This window comes from Oncorhynchus mykiss, chromosome 9 (assembly GCF_057628025.1).
Source record: "Oncorhynchus mykiss isolate SJ-2025 chromosome 9, ASM5762802v1, whole genome shotgun sequence".
Classification (NCBI taxonomy): Eukaryota; Metazoa; Chordata; class Actinopteri; order Salmoniformes; family Salmonidae; genus Oncorhynchus; species Oncorhynchus mykiss.
In genome coordinates this window covers 15,232,813-15,249,003 of record NC_143030.1, presented here as the reverse complement: position 1 = coordinate 15,249,003, position 16,191 = coordinate 15,232,813, and the positions used below count along the sequence as shown (strand labels likewise).

Sequence of the window (16,191 nt, the reverse complement as noted above, 5' to 3'; positions counted from 1 at the left end):
TAAAGGTGCTCCAGCCGGTGACGCCTCCACTTAGAATTTAAGAAAATCATCAAGGATAACACAAGGCAATAGTGGCAACCGACAATGATAGACAAAGTTGATAAGAATAAACAAACACGGAAGAGATGAATGGAAGTTGAATATTTCTGTCATCTATTAAGCGAATACATTTAAATTGAGGAATAGGATGGTTTTTCATGAAGATGCAATGGAGTAAAAGTAACGATACCTTAATGACTCAAGTGAAAGTCACCCAGTAAAATACTACTTAAGTACATTTAAAAACAAATACTGAGATTTACTTAAGTATCAAAAGTAAATGTAATTGCTAAAATATACTTAAGTATCAAAAGTATACATTCCAAATTCCCTATATTAAAGCAAAACAGACAGCATGATTTGTCTTGATTTAAAAAATAAATAAATAAATTATAGATACCCAGTAGCACACAAAACCGCTCAGACATCATTTATAAACTAAGCATTTGTGTTTAGTGAGTCTGCCAGATCAGCGGCAGTAGGGATGACTGGGTATTTTCTCTTGATAAGGGTGTGCATTATACATTGTGTGAAGGTGCCTTAGGCATGCTGCAAGGAGGCATGAGGACTGCAGATGTGGCCAGGGCACAATGTCCGTACTGTGAGATGCCTAAGACAGCGCTACTGGGAGACAGGATGGACAGCTGATCGTCCTCGCAGTGACAAACCACGTGTAACAATACCTGCACAGGATCGGTACATTCCAACATCACACCTGCGGGACAGGTACAGGATGGCAACAACTGCCCGAGTTACACCAGGAATGCACAATCCCTCCATCAGTGCTCAGACTGTTCTCAATAGGCTGAGAGATGCTGGAGTGAGGGCTTGTAGGCCTGATGTAAGGCATGTCCTCACCAGACATCACCGGCAACAATGTCGCCTATGGGCACAAACCCACCGTCGCTGGACCAGACAGGACTGGCAAAAAGTGCTCTTCACTGACAGGTTGCGGTTTTGTATCACCAGGGGTAATGGTCGGATTATCGTTTATCGTTCAAAAGAATGAGCGTTACACCGAGGCCTCAGGATCGATTTGGAGTTGGAAGGTCCATCATGGTCTGGGGCGGTGTGTCACAGCATCATCGGACTGAGCTTGTTGTCATTGCAGGCAATCTCAATGCTGTGTGTTACAGGGAAGAAATCCTCCTCCCTCATGTGGTACCCTTCCTGCAGGCTCATCCTGACATGACCCTCCAGCATGATAATGCCACCAGCCATACTGCTCGTTCTGTGCGTGATTTCCTGCAAGACAGGAATGTCAGTGTTCTGCCATGGCCAGCGAAGAGCCCGAATCTCAATCCCATTGAGCACGTCTGGGACCTGCTGGATCGGAGGGTGAGGTCTAGGGCCATTCCTCACAGAAATGTCTGGGAACTTGCAGGTGCTTTGGGGTAAGAGTGGGGTAACATCTCACAGCAAGTACTGGCAAATCTGGTGCAGTCCATGAGGAGGAGATGCACTGCAGTACTTAATGCAGCTAGTGGCCACACCAGATACGGACTGTTACTTTTGATTTTTACCCCCCCTTTTTAGGGACACATTATTCAATTTCTGTTAGTCACATGTCTGTGGAACTTGTTCAGTTTATGTCTCAGTTGTTGAATCTTATGTTCATACAAATATTTACACATGTTAAGTTTGCTGAAAATAAACACAGTTGACAGTGAGAGGACGTTTCTTTTTAGCTGAGTTTACATTATTTTCTTTAGGAATGTGGTGAAGTAAAAGTTGTCAAGAATATAAATTGTGAAGTACAGATACCCCAAAAAATGACTTAAGTAGTACTTTAAAGTATTTTTACTTAAGTACTTTACACCACTGAATTTGGGGAAAACAAAGCCATTAATGCATACCATATTTATTCCAAAATTTTGCTGTAACAATGTCGGATGCCAAGCAGTTTCCGTACCAGGCGGTAATGCAATCAGATGCTCTCTGGTGCAGCTGTAGAACTTTGAGGATCTGAGGACCCATGCCAAATCTTTTCAGTCTCCTGAGGGGGAATAGGCTTTGTCGTGCCCTCTTCACGACTGTCTTGGTATGTTTGGACCATGATAGTTTGTTGGTGATGTGGATACCAAGGAACTTGAAGCTCTCAACCTGCTCCACTACAGCCCCGTCGATGAGAATGGGGCCGTGCTCGGTCCTCCTTTTCCTGTAGTCCACAATCATCTCCTTTGTCTTGATCACGTTGAGGGAGAGGTTGTCTTGTCACCACACGGCCAGGTCTCTGACCTCCTCCCTATAGGCTGTCTCATCATTGTCGGTGATCAGGCCTACCACTGTTGTGTCATCGGCAAACTTAATGATGGTGTTGAAGTCGTGCTTGGCCATGTAGTCATGAGTTAACAGTGTTGAGGACCAGCATGGCAGATGTGTTGTTACCTACCCTTACCACCTGGGGGCGGCCCGTCAGGAAGTCAAGGATCCAGTTGCAGAGGGAGGTGTTTAGTCCCAGGGTCCTTAGCTTACATTAAAAAATAAAATAACAGTTTTAAATATATATGAAAGACAACAAAAATACTATTTACACACTTTCATATGATTATATGCGCTGTGATACAATATGTTTTTTTTCAATGTTTTTTTAATGCTAAACTTTTTTTGCCTGAGTAACCTCTGGTGGCAGAGCATTCCATAATGACATGGCTCTATATGTAACTGAGTAACCTCTGGTGGCAGAGCATTCCATAATGACATGGCTCTATACGTAACTGAGTAACCTCTGGTGGCAGAGCATTCCATAATGACATGGCTCTATACGTAACTGAGTAACCTCTGGTGGCAGAGCATTCCATAATGACATGGCTCTATACGTAACTGAGTAACCTCTGGTGGCAGAGCATTCCATAATGACATGGCTCTATATGTAACTGAGTAACCTCTGGTGGCAGAGCATTCCATAATGACATGGCTCTATACATAACTGAGTAACCTCTGGTGGCAGAGCATTCCATAATGACATGGCTCTATATGTAACTGAGTAACCTCTGGTGGCAGAGCATTCCATAATGACATGGCTCTATACGTAACTGAGTAACCTCTGGTGGCAGAGCATTCCACAATGACATGGCTCTATACGTAACTGAGTAACCTCTGGTGGCAGAGCATTCCATAATGACATGGCTCTTTACGTAACTGAGTAACCTCTGGTGGCAGAGCATTCCACAATGACATGGCTCTATACGTAACTGAGTAACCTCTGGTGGCAGAGCATTCCACAATGACATGGCTCTATACATAACTGAGTAACCTCTGGTGGCAGAGCATTCCACAATGACATGGCTCTATACGTAACTGAGCGACTCAATAATTCTGTTTATGGTTTGGGTACCGTGAAGAAACCCATAGTGGCGTGTCTGGGGTATGTACAGTATGTCTGTTTGTAGTTTATGCAAATAGATTATACAAGTGGTTAGGCATTTTCAACACCCAAATGTTTCTTAAAAAGTTTAGAAGAGAAGTAGTCAATTTCTCCTCAACTGTGAAAGACTATCATGCATGTTGATGTTAGTTCTGTGTGTGCAGTTCAGGCGTGCTGCTTTGCTAGGTCTTCCTTTGCAAAAATTGACTATATTACCGGACAGTCATGAAGATGGGACAATATCTATTCAATTCAATTTAAGGACTTTATTGGCATGGGAAACATATGTCAACATTGCCAAAGCAAGTGAAGTAAATAATAAACAAAAATGAAATAAACAATAGAAATTAACAGTTAACACTTCCAAAAGAATAAAGACATTACAAATGTCATATTATGTATATACACAGTGTTGTAACGATGTGCAAATAGTGAAAGTACAAAAGGGAAAATAAAAATAAAATCTGGGTTGTATTTACAATGCTGTTTGTTCTTCACTGGTTGCCCTTTTCTTGCGGCAACAGGTCACAAATCTTGCTGCTGTGATGGCACGCTGTGGAATTTCACCCAGTAGATATGGGAGTTTATCAAAATTGGGTTTGTTTTTCGAATTCTTTGTGGTTCGGTGTAATCTGAGGGAAATATGTGTCTCTAATATGGTCATACAATGGACAGGAGGTTAAGAAGTGCAGCTCAGTTTCTACCTCATTTTGTGGGCAGTGTGCACATAGCCTGTCTTCTCTTGAGAGCCAGGTCTGCCTCTAAGGCGGCCTTTCTCAACAGCAAGGCTATGCTCACAGAGTCTGTACATAGTCACAATATCACAGGCTGAACAACTAGTCAGTTGATCTTTGTGTCAAAAACGTGTAACGTGTTTTTATAACAGACCTACCTCTCCCCATCTTCAACAGAATTTTGTCAATATGACTTGACCGTGATGATAACTGAACATCCAATGTTAGTCCTCAAAAGTGTGCTATTTGAACCCAGGGCTAGAGTGGAGCTGAGGTTGCCCATCACATCTCTCAGTTGTTGTTTTATGGTGAACATTACCAAAGCAAACGACATTAGTCATCATTAGATTAGTTTTGTCTCCATGACTAAAAACAGAGGGTAGTCTAGGTAAGTGATGATGCTTAAATTAATAATGTTATCCCACATAAACTGAAGCAGTATACGTTGCGAAAATAGGAGACGTCTTCTAATGCCGCTTTCAAATGTTAGTCGGTACTTGAAGAACATTTTTGGCTTGTTGATTCGTTGAACGCGGCACGTGTATAACTTCAACCAGTTATCAAGTCGAACATTTCCAAATGTCCTAGTTCCGACAGGCACTTGAACGCGGCATAATTATGACTTACATTTGTGAAATGAAGATATAGTGACGTGCAGACTTGTGCAGGGCTCTGGTCATATGGTTTGTTTCACATGAACTAGCCCTGGATCGGTTTTTAGAATTCTTATTCTTGAATGAGATTTTAAAACAGGACCAAAAACGCTGTTCTAAGATCAGTGTCCGAGCGCGCTCAATGTTGCAAAGTGGATACCCAATGAAAACCGACATTAAGACTGCTTTTGCCCAATAGCTACATGCAATGGGAGGGTTATGCACTCTATCCCGCCTGCTTGTGTGCAAATCAACGCGATTATGCTGTCAATCACTTACTTAACGACGTATAAATTAGCCAATGATATGTCATAGTGGGGGGAGTCACAATTGATTGACATCGAGCTGCTGCAATGAAATCGCTAGTTTGGTCATCACGTTGACGTATATATAAGGTTCCTACCACATTCTCATCCTTTGTGATAATGTCGGCTGAGTATGAAGATAGGTAAGGAATGAACGCATATAGTTGGCACTGTGTTGCGTAATATTGTTTAAGTTGTCATTTTAAATAGAAAAATATGAAGTTTCGTAACGCATGTGAAATGAAAATGTATGCAATGTTTGAAGCAAAGTTGTTTGTTTAGTCGCTAGCATATTATGGGCTAGCCAGTTAATGTTAATTTTGTGAACGTTAGCTCGTTTAAAGGTCCATCGACCCGGCCTTTTGAGAACTTTTTTGACTTATCTGTAACGTCGAAAGACAGCGTTTTATTGTCAGTGTTATAAACGCAGGTGAATTGGGAAACATGGGGTAGGCTTGATTTGAAAACCCCTGCCATATCGTTAGCCCAACTTGCTACTTTTCAGTGCGAGATGCGACGGTGCCGGGTTCTCCGCATACACTTTCAGTGACGCTTTTCAAGCCTGGTCAAGGCCTTCCCGGAATACCGCCTGAATTGTTAATCTAGTATTGACAAACCCTACTTTTGAAAATACGGCGACCTATTTATCTTCAGGGCAACATGGTAACAAATTACAGGTCAGCTGGATGGCGAGTGCAGGGGGAAATTTCACGCACATGGTCGTCGTAGTTAACGGTACTTGCGAGACAATGGCAGGCCTTATGATCAAGAGAATGATTTACGATTACTACTTTTTTTCTGACCTACTTAGCACACCAGACACGGCTAGTGTATTTAAAAAATGGTCGCGATGTGATATAGATTAAGCTGCCAAATAAATCGAAAAAGGGCTCTACTTTGGGCCTAGTTGGCTGGCTAGCAAGCTAATCCTAGTTTGACACGTATATGTAAACCTAGTACCCACCAGTCGTTTTCATGGGGCTTCATTTCAGTAGGAAAATGCGTTCCTCGGATGTTCAAAAACAGTCTAAATTTTCCCCCCACATGAGTTTTAAAAACTAATTTTATATATTCAGTCGTTTACGCTTGCTGTTATCCCGCTTGCTATCACCAGCATTCAGGCCGTGAAAAACGACCATCTTGAAATGGCGGCTTTGTAGACCATGGGGCTTTTTTTTCCTCCGAAAATGCCGCGCCCCCCTCGAGGTGTTCTACAGAGCGAACTCCAGTGTGCAATTCTGCTGTTCGGCAATACTATTAACGCGTATGAAAAGTTTAGCTGACTTATTCTAAAGCTATTCTGGTAGATAAACTGCTTTTGTTGATGACAGTACTATTACCTGCTTGTCTAGTGTAGCCTAACGATATTTTTTAAAGCTACAATATGTGAGCTTTAGATTGTAAATAATAGGATTTCCCTAGTGTCATTAATGCTTTGGTATTTGTTAATGACCATCTACTGTTACATTTCAGACCTCCCAGAGACAATGGCCCAGAGGGCATGGAGCCAGATGGGATCATTGAGGTGTGTATTGCTTCTGTGTGACAACTTCTACATTGGATGTGAAAGACTAGGTAGATGTGCAATAGCTCCAGTTATAACTCGATAATGTGTGAAATCTGCCTAATTAAATGCAGAGACTGTACATACTCAGGTGGTCAAGATACTGTTTAATGAGGCCTACCTTGCTAATTGGATTCCAAAAGCTCCAATGTATGAAGTTATGTCGTGGAGTTGTTAAAGGATGGCTAGTTTTTACCTAGTTTGAATGCACTGTCAACTTATAAGATTGTCTGTTTTACTTACTAAAATGTAATTGATGTCTATTCTGCCCTCAACCTACAGAGCAACTGGAATGAGATCGTGGACAGTTTTGATGAGATGAACCTGGGCGAGAAGCTGCTCAGGGGAATCTATGCCTATGGTTTTGAGAAACCCTCCGCTATCCAGCAGAGGGCTATCCTCCCTTGTATCAAGGGTGAGTACTCAACCACACCCAATTTTCAGATGCTAAGGCATAATGGTCAAATACTAAATCTAAGCCTTATGGCAAGATCACCGTTCAAATGTTTTGAATGATCCCATGTCAATACGGCATGGTCACTACAGTGACTGAAATCTAAATGTTTCTTAGCTCGTCAGCTTGAAAAGACGACTAACAGTCACTTTAACGGAAGGTACTAAAAGTGCTGAAGTCTTTCCTTCTGCATGTTGCTTTCATGCCCCCTGTCAACTGGGCAAGGCGGTGTCCTCCAATGGCACTGAATCTCATATCTGGCAGGGGAAGAGAAACAGTCCATGTTCATCCCAGCCAGCTCTGTTCAGTGAGGAATAGGCTGGTTCATGCTATGGGCACAGATGACATAAACTAGTCAAATTTAGTTCATTTTGGGTTTAGTATCTTACTGCCTTATTGAAACAACTCGGAAAGCGAACTGGTGTTGGTTGGAGGAGCTTTCTGGTTTAGTTTGCGTTTTAATGTAACGTTATAGTAAAAAGTGTTGGTTAAAACCCAAAGAGTATAGTAAACCTAACACTAAATCAGCCTGAGTGTGTATGAACTTTATTTATATGCTGAGCTTGGCATTCTTGTCTGTCTCCAGGTTATGATGTAATTGCACAGGCTCAGTCTGGTACTGGGAAGACTGCGACCTTTGCCATCTCCATCCTGCAGCAGATTGACATGGAGCTGAAGGGCACACAGGCCCTGGTCTTGGCCCCCACCAGAGAATTGGCTCAGCAGGTGTGTTGACAAGGGAGGAGAGGGAATGAGCTGGACAATAAAAGGAATTAAAAACAAATGGGTAATGTTCACATCTCTAGCATGAAACCGTTGCATTTCTTGTCCTATATCCAAGAATTGCATTTGAAGTAACTTTTTAGTAGGCTTAGTTTCTGGCTTATCAGTGACCGCTTTTAAGACGTGCCACAAAGGTAACGTTGGTTTGGCCTGGGTTTAAGTAGCTGCCACAAACCAGCAGGGCTAGCCAAATGTGTCTGTAGCTTTGAAATGTAAACAGCTGACATTGTGCTAACCCTGGGTCAACCCTGAAATGTCACACAATTCTTAACTCTGGACTTTTTGTGTTTTTTGACCTTATTAACCCCCCTGTCAACTGGGCAAGGCAGTGTCCTCTAATGGCACTGAGTCTTATATCTGTCAGGGGAAGAGAATCATTCCATGTTCATCCCAGCCAGCTCTGTTCAGTGGGGAATAGGCTGGTTCATGCTATGGGTACAGATGTATATCTGATGTGCTTCAACATATACAGTTGAGGTTTTGATGTGGAATAGGTGGTAGTCTTACAAACTAGTGTTTTCTTTAGTAAAGAAAACCACCCTGCTATAGTCTGAAACCATGTTTCTCCCCTAATTGTACATTTTGAAGTTTACTATGTCTCCTCCTCCCCTCAATAGATCCAGAAGGTTATCTTGGCCCTGGGTGACTACATGGGAGCCTCCTGCCATGCCTGTATTGGAGGGACCAACGTCCGTAACGAGGTCACCAAGCTGCAGGCTGAGGCCCCTCACATAGTGGTGGGGACCCCTGGTCGCGTGTTTGATATGTTGAACCGCAAATACCTGGGTAGGTAGGGGTTAAACAATTGTTTAATTGACCAATGGCTGAATTTCTGCTTGGAGTGAGGCTTTTGAAAAGTACTTGAATACACGTTATCCAATTCAACACATGTAGTAGTTGACCATTTAATAGTGTAATGTTAACATAAATGGTTTGTTGCACATTTTGTTTGCAGTGCATAAGACCTTCACTTGACAGGGTAGGATTCTAGAGCTGTATAATGATGAAATCCATGCGTGTCAACTGACTCTAGAACCCCCTGAGTGTTCTAGTTGTACCACTCAGCGTTCTGTTGGCTGGTATGTTCTGGACCTCAGGGCTCTGGAACTAATGATCAGATTCCACACTGGCTGAATACAGTATTTTTCAATCACTCAGAACTTGGGTAAAGGCCTTGAATCAGAGTTCACTGGGCATTTACCCTCATTTTATCCCTTCTGCCATGAATGTAGTAGTGATAATACCAGTGAAGACAGAATAAGTGACTACTTGTAGATGTATGTTTAATGGTGCATCACTCTACCTTGCCTCCATGCAGCCTCCAAGAACATCAAGATGTTTGTGCTGGATGAGGCTGATGAGATGTTGAGTCGTGGTTTCAAGGACCAGATCTACGAGATCTTCCAGAAGCTCCCCACCAGCACGCAGGTATGTCATTCTGACTAGTACTAACCCCAACCCACCAGCACTGTTACGCCCATCTGTAGTAACTCACGCTCTGTTTCCTCTAGCGTGAAATATTCAACGTGGTAGTCATTGCTAAAGTGCACTGTCTTAATTAAGGACATTTAGTTAGATTGCATAAGTCACTTGTTATACCTTTCAGCTAACTGATCTGTAGGATCAGGATCCTCAAGGTGTTTTTCAAATATCTATTTGATAATATATCAACCGGGACAATTGGCTTTTCAGTAGGAGCGAGAGAAAATGACTACCTCTTGTCTTACGCAAGAATCACTCAGAGCCTTCTGCTGGCCACTGACACAATGTAGTCGTTTACGCTCATCTTTCAAAATAAAGGCCTGAAACTGTCTAAAGGCTGTAGACACCTTAGGGATGCCACATAAAAAGGAATCTGGTTGATATCCCTTTCAATGGGCAATAGGGATGCATAGAAAGACTCACTTCCTGATTTTTCTCAAGATTTTGCCTGCAATATCAGTTCTGTTATACTCACAGACCATCTTTTTACAGTTTTGGAAACTTTAGAGTTTTCTATCCTAAGCTGTCAATTGCTGTGTACTTGTGAACTTGATTCAGTTTAACTGCTCTCCAGTGACTGGCCTCAGTCCCAACCCATAACTTATTGGCAGTTTACAACTTAGTCACCGGTTGCCCAACTTTCAGTTTCCCACTGTTCAGCACACCAGTCACTCCTGTGGGTGTGGTTGGCATTGCCTCTTCCCTGAGGTTGAACAGTTGATGTCAAGGGGCTATTCATTTGTCATTTTCTCGTGTGAAAGTCCATTCTCCGCCCTTGCTGCTCCGAGACCCAGAAACTGTGGTAGTGTCTATTTGTTAGTAGGTTAATGGACGAGTTCTCCCCACCAAGATAAGCATGACATGATTCGGAATAGTTTCGATCTGCCGCACCCCCTTAACTTTTGTCTTGTCGGTAGGAAACCAGGCGCCTGTAAAATTTGTTTGAAATAACTTTTGGGATAACTTTTGGGATCCACCCTCTTGACTAAGGCGCCTAGTGAATTGACTCTCCCGCTCCTCGATTACTTTTGACCTTTTTCAAAGGGGGGTGAGTAGACTCCGGCTTCAAGCAAACAATTGACCAAAGTCAATTGACTTAGATGTGTTTAACAACCTTTTATCTTTCCTGTTAATTCAAATAGTTAAACATGCCCTTTAACCTCTGACACCCCTCTAGGTGGTGCTGTTGTCTGCCACCATGCCCCAGGATGTCCTGGAGGTCACCAAGAAGTTCATGCGTGAGCCAATCCGCATCCTGGTCAAGAAGGAGGAGCTTACCCTGGAGGGTATCCGACAGTTCTACATAAATGTGGAGAAAGAGGTGTGTGTTGCTGTTGGGCACAGATCTAAGATGGGATTGCATTTTGTAGGGGGGACGGGGGTGTTCTTGATGAAACTCGTGCATGTCAACTGATCCAGAATCCCCCCTGTGCCTCGGTGGCCAGTTGGCATTCTGTCAACTGGTTGTTAGAATGGCCTCAGGGCTCCCTGGGTGTTATCTAAGGCACACCTTCATGATTTACTGTCCTGCCAAGGACATTCCTCTTGTGAGATTTGGGCTCATAGTTAAGTTGGACTAGGTTAGAGAAGTATGGGGTGGTTAATCATCTGTTTTGATGTGTTCTATACTTCTATTTGGCCATTTGTACCTAAACTCGCAAGGCTAAACTAAATGATACGAAAGCTACTTCTGATCACACCATATCCATATTGTGGAAGGTTATCCTTGTGAGTGACTAAACTCACATCCTTCACTGCCTAGTGATCTTCTAACCCATTGTCAATGTCTCCCCTCTACCAGGAGTGGAAGCTTGACACCCTGTGTGATCTCTATGAGACCCTGACAATCACCCAGGCTGTGATCTTCATCAATACTAGGAGGAAGGTGGACTGGCTCACTGAGAAGATGCATGCCAGGGATTTTACTGTGTCCGCTCTGGTAAGACGAGAACCCTTTTGACTAACCATTAGGGTGGATAGAGAGCACCACCATGCATCGCTGCTGTAATGTTCTGCGCGCTGCGCCCTCTAACTTCGAAGGACTGACCTGGCTACTCTAGCTGTTGCTATGAGATCTCTAGCAAGAGTAAGGAACCCCATTTGAGCTTCAGCCTTAGCATGAATACAACTTGGACCTTACGCTACAGACTAAATGCTGGAGAATTGAAACTTAACAATTTTGTTTACGGTAATTTTAGATCGAGGCACTGCGTGGTCAATTTAACACCTGCATTGGCCGTGCAGCATTTACAGTGATGCAGCCTCTGCAGAAGTCAGGGTATTCCTGCTTCAGCTTCACGGTGCTGTTGTCAAGGGAGCTTGTTTATACAGGACCTCTTGCCCCCACCTACCATCAACCATGTCAATGCGGAACTATATGGAGTCCTCAGCCTTACAATATTTGGGAGGCGCGATAGTGTTAAGTTTAGTTTCTGCGTGCCTCCGGAGGCTCCACAATTGCCTCACACCCTCCATGCAGAGTCTCCAATACCTTTTCAGATCAAGCTCAAATTGGCTCTTAGATTTGTGACCCAGTCACAAGGCAATCATGGTAATGTCCATAAGTGTTGTCTGATTTCCTTAATGTAACTGTCGATGTGGGGTTGTCCCATACAATTAGTGTCTAGTCAATGGGATCAATTCTATTTATATGATCTGACTCCCCCCCCTGTCAACTGGGCAAGGCAGTGTCCTCTAATGGCACTGAATCTTATATCTGGCAGGGGAAGAGAAACAGTCCATGTTCATCCCAGCCAGCTCTGTTCAGTGGGGAATAGGCTGGTTCATGCTATGGGCACAGATGAGGCAAATGTATTATTTTCGCACTGTGTATAGCATTTTGACGACCCAGTCTAAAGGCAATCGTGGCATTACCACAAATGATAGTCTACAATATCTAGACTGGACCTTGGGTCTAAAGGAATCTCTCATACCGATGTCTTATGCATTCATATGACTTGTAGCTCATGTCTGATCTCTTCTAGCACGGAGACATGGACCAGAAGGAGAGGGACTTGATCATGAGGGAGTTCCGTTCAGGCTCCAGCAGGGTTCTCATCACCACTGACCTGCTGGTAAGTCCCTTCCTGTTAATGGTGTCCCATTTAAATGGTCGCCCCTCACCCACTCCCTGTTAATTTGGGCCCAGAACTCTCCTACCAGCTTGGTCTTTGGTAGTGAATCTAGTCTGCTTTCCAGTGACTGGGCTCAATGTCCCAACTCATGTAATTCTCTAATGTAATGTCTGTTTCCTTGTTGACTGACTATGTGAAACATGTGCATCCTCTTACGCTTTGTCACCAGTAGAAGTACAGCGCTAATGAGTGATTATTCCCTCGGTCTCTGTCCCGCTCCAGGCCAGAGGTATTGATGTCCAGCAGGTGTCCCTGGTCATCAACTATGATCTGCCCACCAATAGGGAGAACTACATCCACAGGTGACTAAGTGCAATTCCCAGAAGGCAGTGTTAAAATTTTGAACATTATGATTATGCCGAGTTATATTTTGACACCAGGGTGGTACATGCCGAGTGATATTTTGACACCAGGGTGGTACATGCCGAGTGATATTTTGACACCAGGGTGGTACATGTTTGATATGCGCCTGCATATATTTGACTTTGCCTCTTGTTGCTTCATACCATTATGAACAAGCTCAAGCGACAGTGTGGGCCCTAAAGTTCTGACACCCTCAGTCATTCTGGACAGAGGCCAGCGACTAGTCTGATTTACACTGCCATTGCTAAAGTTGTCAAATATTACTTATGAAACAACTTTGCCTGCATTGTCATCAGTTGTACTTTAGACTGATATCAATGTTGCGCGCTAGCAAATTGTCAAATGGCGTTCTAATGGTGTGCTCCACTCAAATATTATACACTAAAATGATCAAAGTTTTTCGTAACTACTTTCTAATGTCATTGTATTTCCAAGCCATTGAAATGCACTTGATAATCATCAGCGCTCATTGATTAGAATGCTCAGTTGTGCATCTGCAACCATGAATAGTAAGCATAGGTTTCTAAAGCTGTATAATGATGAAATCCATGCGTGTCAACTGACTCTGGAACCCCCTGAGTGTTCTAGTTGTACCACTCAGCGTTCTGTTGGCTGGTATGTTCTGGACCTCAGGGCTCTGGAACTAATGATCAGATTCCACACTGGCTGAATACAGCATTTGATGGAAGTTGAGATTCCTTTCCAGGTTCTCTTACAATGGATTACACTGGGTAGAATTACAGAATTTGGGAGAACGAATGGCTAAATGTGAACTCTGCCAATTGTTCCAGATAATGGGTTGAACTGATCTATTGTCCAGTAGCACCAAGCAGCTCCTACATGCAGCAGGTCCATTTCAACATGTTAACCAAAAGAGATTAAACTAAATATCCAACCTAAACCCTCCATTCTCTCTGGTCAGGATTGGTCGAGGGGGTCGTTTTGGCCGCAAGGGAGTTGCCATCAACATGGTGACTGAGGAGGACAAGCGCACGCTCAGGGACATCGAGACCTTCTACAACACCACTGTTGAGGAGATGCCCATGAACGTGGCTGATCTCATCTAGATTCTGGAAGATTTCCTTCTGCCCCGTCCCAAACCTTCTGTCCCCTCTCTCCAATCCCATTGGCTTCAACAAAAAAAACTCCAATCACTCATCCTGGAGCCCCCTCCCCCCCTTGACCTGAAATCTGATCCTATTTCACCTTTGATTCCTATTCTTGTGATTGAATACCGACTGGTATTTAAACTCATTACAAATGATTTTACTCTTACACTGGGGGTTTTGTCTTGTCTTCATAGCCCTTCACGGTATTCTTGTCAGGTAAGTATAGTATAGCTTAAGTTCCACCACACCTCTTTCCAAAGTGAAAAATGCATTGTCCATGGGGTTGTTCCTCTTTGGTTTTTAAACCCCTGACACCCTGAGATGGTTCTAAATGATTGGGTGCCCAAAAGCACTAAACACTGAAGTTTAGAACTGACACTGGGTGATACGTTTTAACTCCCCAGAGTTTGATAGAGGGCACACATGCATCTTTGCCGTAGTGGCTTTTGTGCATTTTTAGTTATTTAGCAGATGCTCTTATCCAGAGCGTCTTACAGGAGCAATTTCTGTTAAGTGCCTTGCTCAAGGGCATTTTTTTCAGTTGTCTTGGGGTTTCGGGCCAGTAATCTAACGGTTGCTGGTAACGCTCTTGACCACTAGGCTACCTGCCGTCTGTGCCCTCTATTTAACTTCATGGACTGACCTGACCACCTTCGTTGTGGTTGTCTACACTTTACCCCCAATTGATGCAACTTCATGGCATTTGTGTATAATGTTGGGAAGTGACTAGCTTTTAGTTAGGGTGACTCTCTGGCTGCATCTGACACTGCACCCTATTCCCTATATACTGCACTATGTAGGCTACAGGGTGCAATTTTGGATGTGACCTCACTATTGTGACGTGCTTCATTGATCTTCAGTCAGTGGGTGTTAATAGTTAAGTGTGATTATAAAATTACTATTGCCCTTTTGGGGGGGGATCTTGGAGAAGTTATTACTACCAGAATAGTACTTCAGAAAAGACTACAATGTATCCAACTGATATTGGTATCCAACTCTTCTTGGGAGGTGGGTTTTAAAGGGGTTCAAGGAGCAGCATCAACAAATAAAAAATAAAATGTAGAGAAGTGATCATGAATGAGTATGAAATGTTTCCTTGATCCTGATCTCGGCTGTGTGATTCTCTTGTTTATACTTTATCTTTTTGTATAGTCCGACGTTAGGTAGCATTTTAGTTTGAAGCCTGCCGTGTATTGGTGGGGTGACAGGGCGACTGCTGCTCAAGGCAGAAAATGTGACATTCCAACTTTTCCCAAAAATTCCCAGATTTTCCACCAATTGCAGTGGAAGGGTTCTGCAGCCCTACAGAGATCCAGCTATGCCTTGTTTCCAATTGTCACAAACCCGGTTGTGAGGATTATACGTTTCACAGGCTACTTCCTTTAGTTTATCATTTTCTTTCCAGAAAGATTCGATTTGAAAGGGTCACTTTTGTAACCTACCTCACCAAACTGTTGGAGAGGTCTTTATACGAAGGACCAACCTACAAATGAGGGCGATTGTCTTTTATTTTTTCGTTTGATAAAATTGCCTGTCACTGGGTGGGCGGGGAAAGGAATGTGCAGAGTTATTGCTTGGTCAGTGCTATTTTTTAACTGAATTTATTAAAGGAAATGTGATTGTTAACATTTTTTTGAGACGGAAGCCGTGTACCAAATTTTCTACATCGGGTTCTGTATAGTATTTATTTTAATGGTCTTAAATAAAATAAAGGTATTTCTCCTTTTTAACAAGAACTGTTGACGTTGCATTCGTGTCCATTTTCACACATTAGGTTGTCAATAGTTTGATTTGAATAATTTTCTTGGTGTTTGTAGGTGGTTTATGTTCATATCTGCTTTCACATATTTAGGGTATGCCATAGACATTGGCTCTGTTCTGTTGTGTCCGTGAGCATGGACAGCTCCATTGAGGCCAACTACAGTACCACTGAGTTGGTAAACTGAAAGGGTGCCTACTGCTAGTGTTTGAATAGGTGTAGGGCCACGGTTGGCGACTGACTGCAACCTGCAGTTATGGGCTGTATACTTACGAGTATAAATCATTGGCTGATCCTAATGACCTTGATGGAGTTGTGATCCCTCCTAATCCATAGGAAGTCCCACCCAATTTAACTTCAACAGTGAAATAATTCAGTGGTGCTGCCTACGAAACGCTTTTGGGCACATCATAAGGTAAGTCTCGTATTTCACTTACATCTTTAG

At 43.0% G+C, this 16,191-nt stretch overlaps 1 protein-coding gene and 3 non-coding genes across 4 annotated transcripts; all 4 read left to right on the top strand.

Annotated features, from left to right (window-relative positions):
- The first annotated feature begins 5,066 nt into the window (after positions 1–5,066).
- LOC110531476 (eukaryotic initiation factor 4A-I) lies at positions 5,067–15,723 on the top strand. The gene is made up of 11 exons (XM_021614681.3): positions 5,067–5,241; positions 6,572–6,623; positions 6,945–7,077; positions 7,703–7,842; positions 8,517–8,685; positions 9,218–9,327; positions 10,559–10,702; positions 11,183–11,320; positions 12,366–12,455; positions 12,738–12,817; positions 13,801–15,723. Exons 1-11 carry the CDS (start codon positions 5,219–5,221, stop codon positions 13,943–13,945), a joined length of 1,224 nt encoding a protein of 407 aa, XP_021470356.1. The 5' UTR covers positions 5,067–5,218; the 3' UTR covers positions 13,946–15,723.
- LOC118966199 (small nucleolar RNA SNORD10) lies at positions 8,895–9,037 on the top strand. The gene has a single exon (XR_005053465.2). It is a non-coding gene; the product is annotated as a small nucleolar RNA SNORD10 (small nucleolar RNA).
- Positions 10,764–10,888, top strand: LOC118966200 (small nucleolar RNA SNORD10). Its single transcript, XR_005053466.1, has one exon. It is a non-coding gene; the product is annotated as a small nucleolar RNA SNORD10 (small nucleolar RNA).
- Positions 13,410–13,552, top strand: LOC118966197 (small nucleolar RNA SNORD10). Its single transcript, XR_005053463.1, has one exon. It is a non-coding gene; the product is annotated as a small nucleolar RNA SNORD10 (small nucleolar RNA).
- Positions 15,724–16,191: the final 468 nt, after the last annotated feature.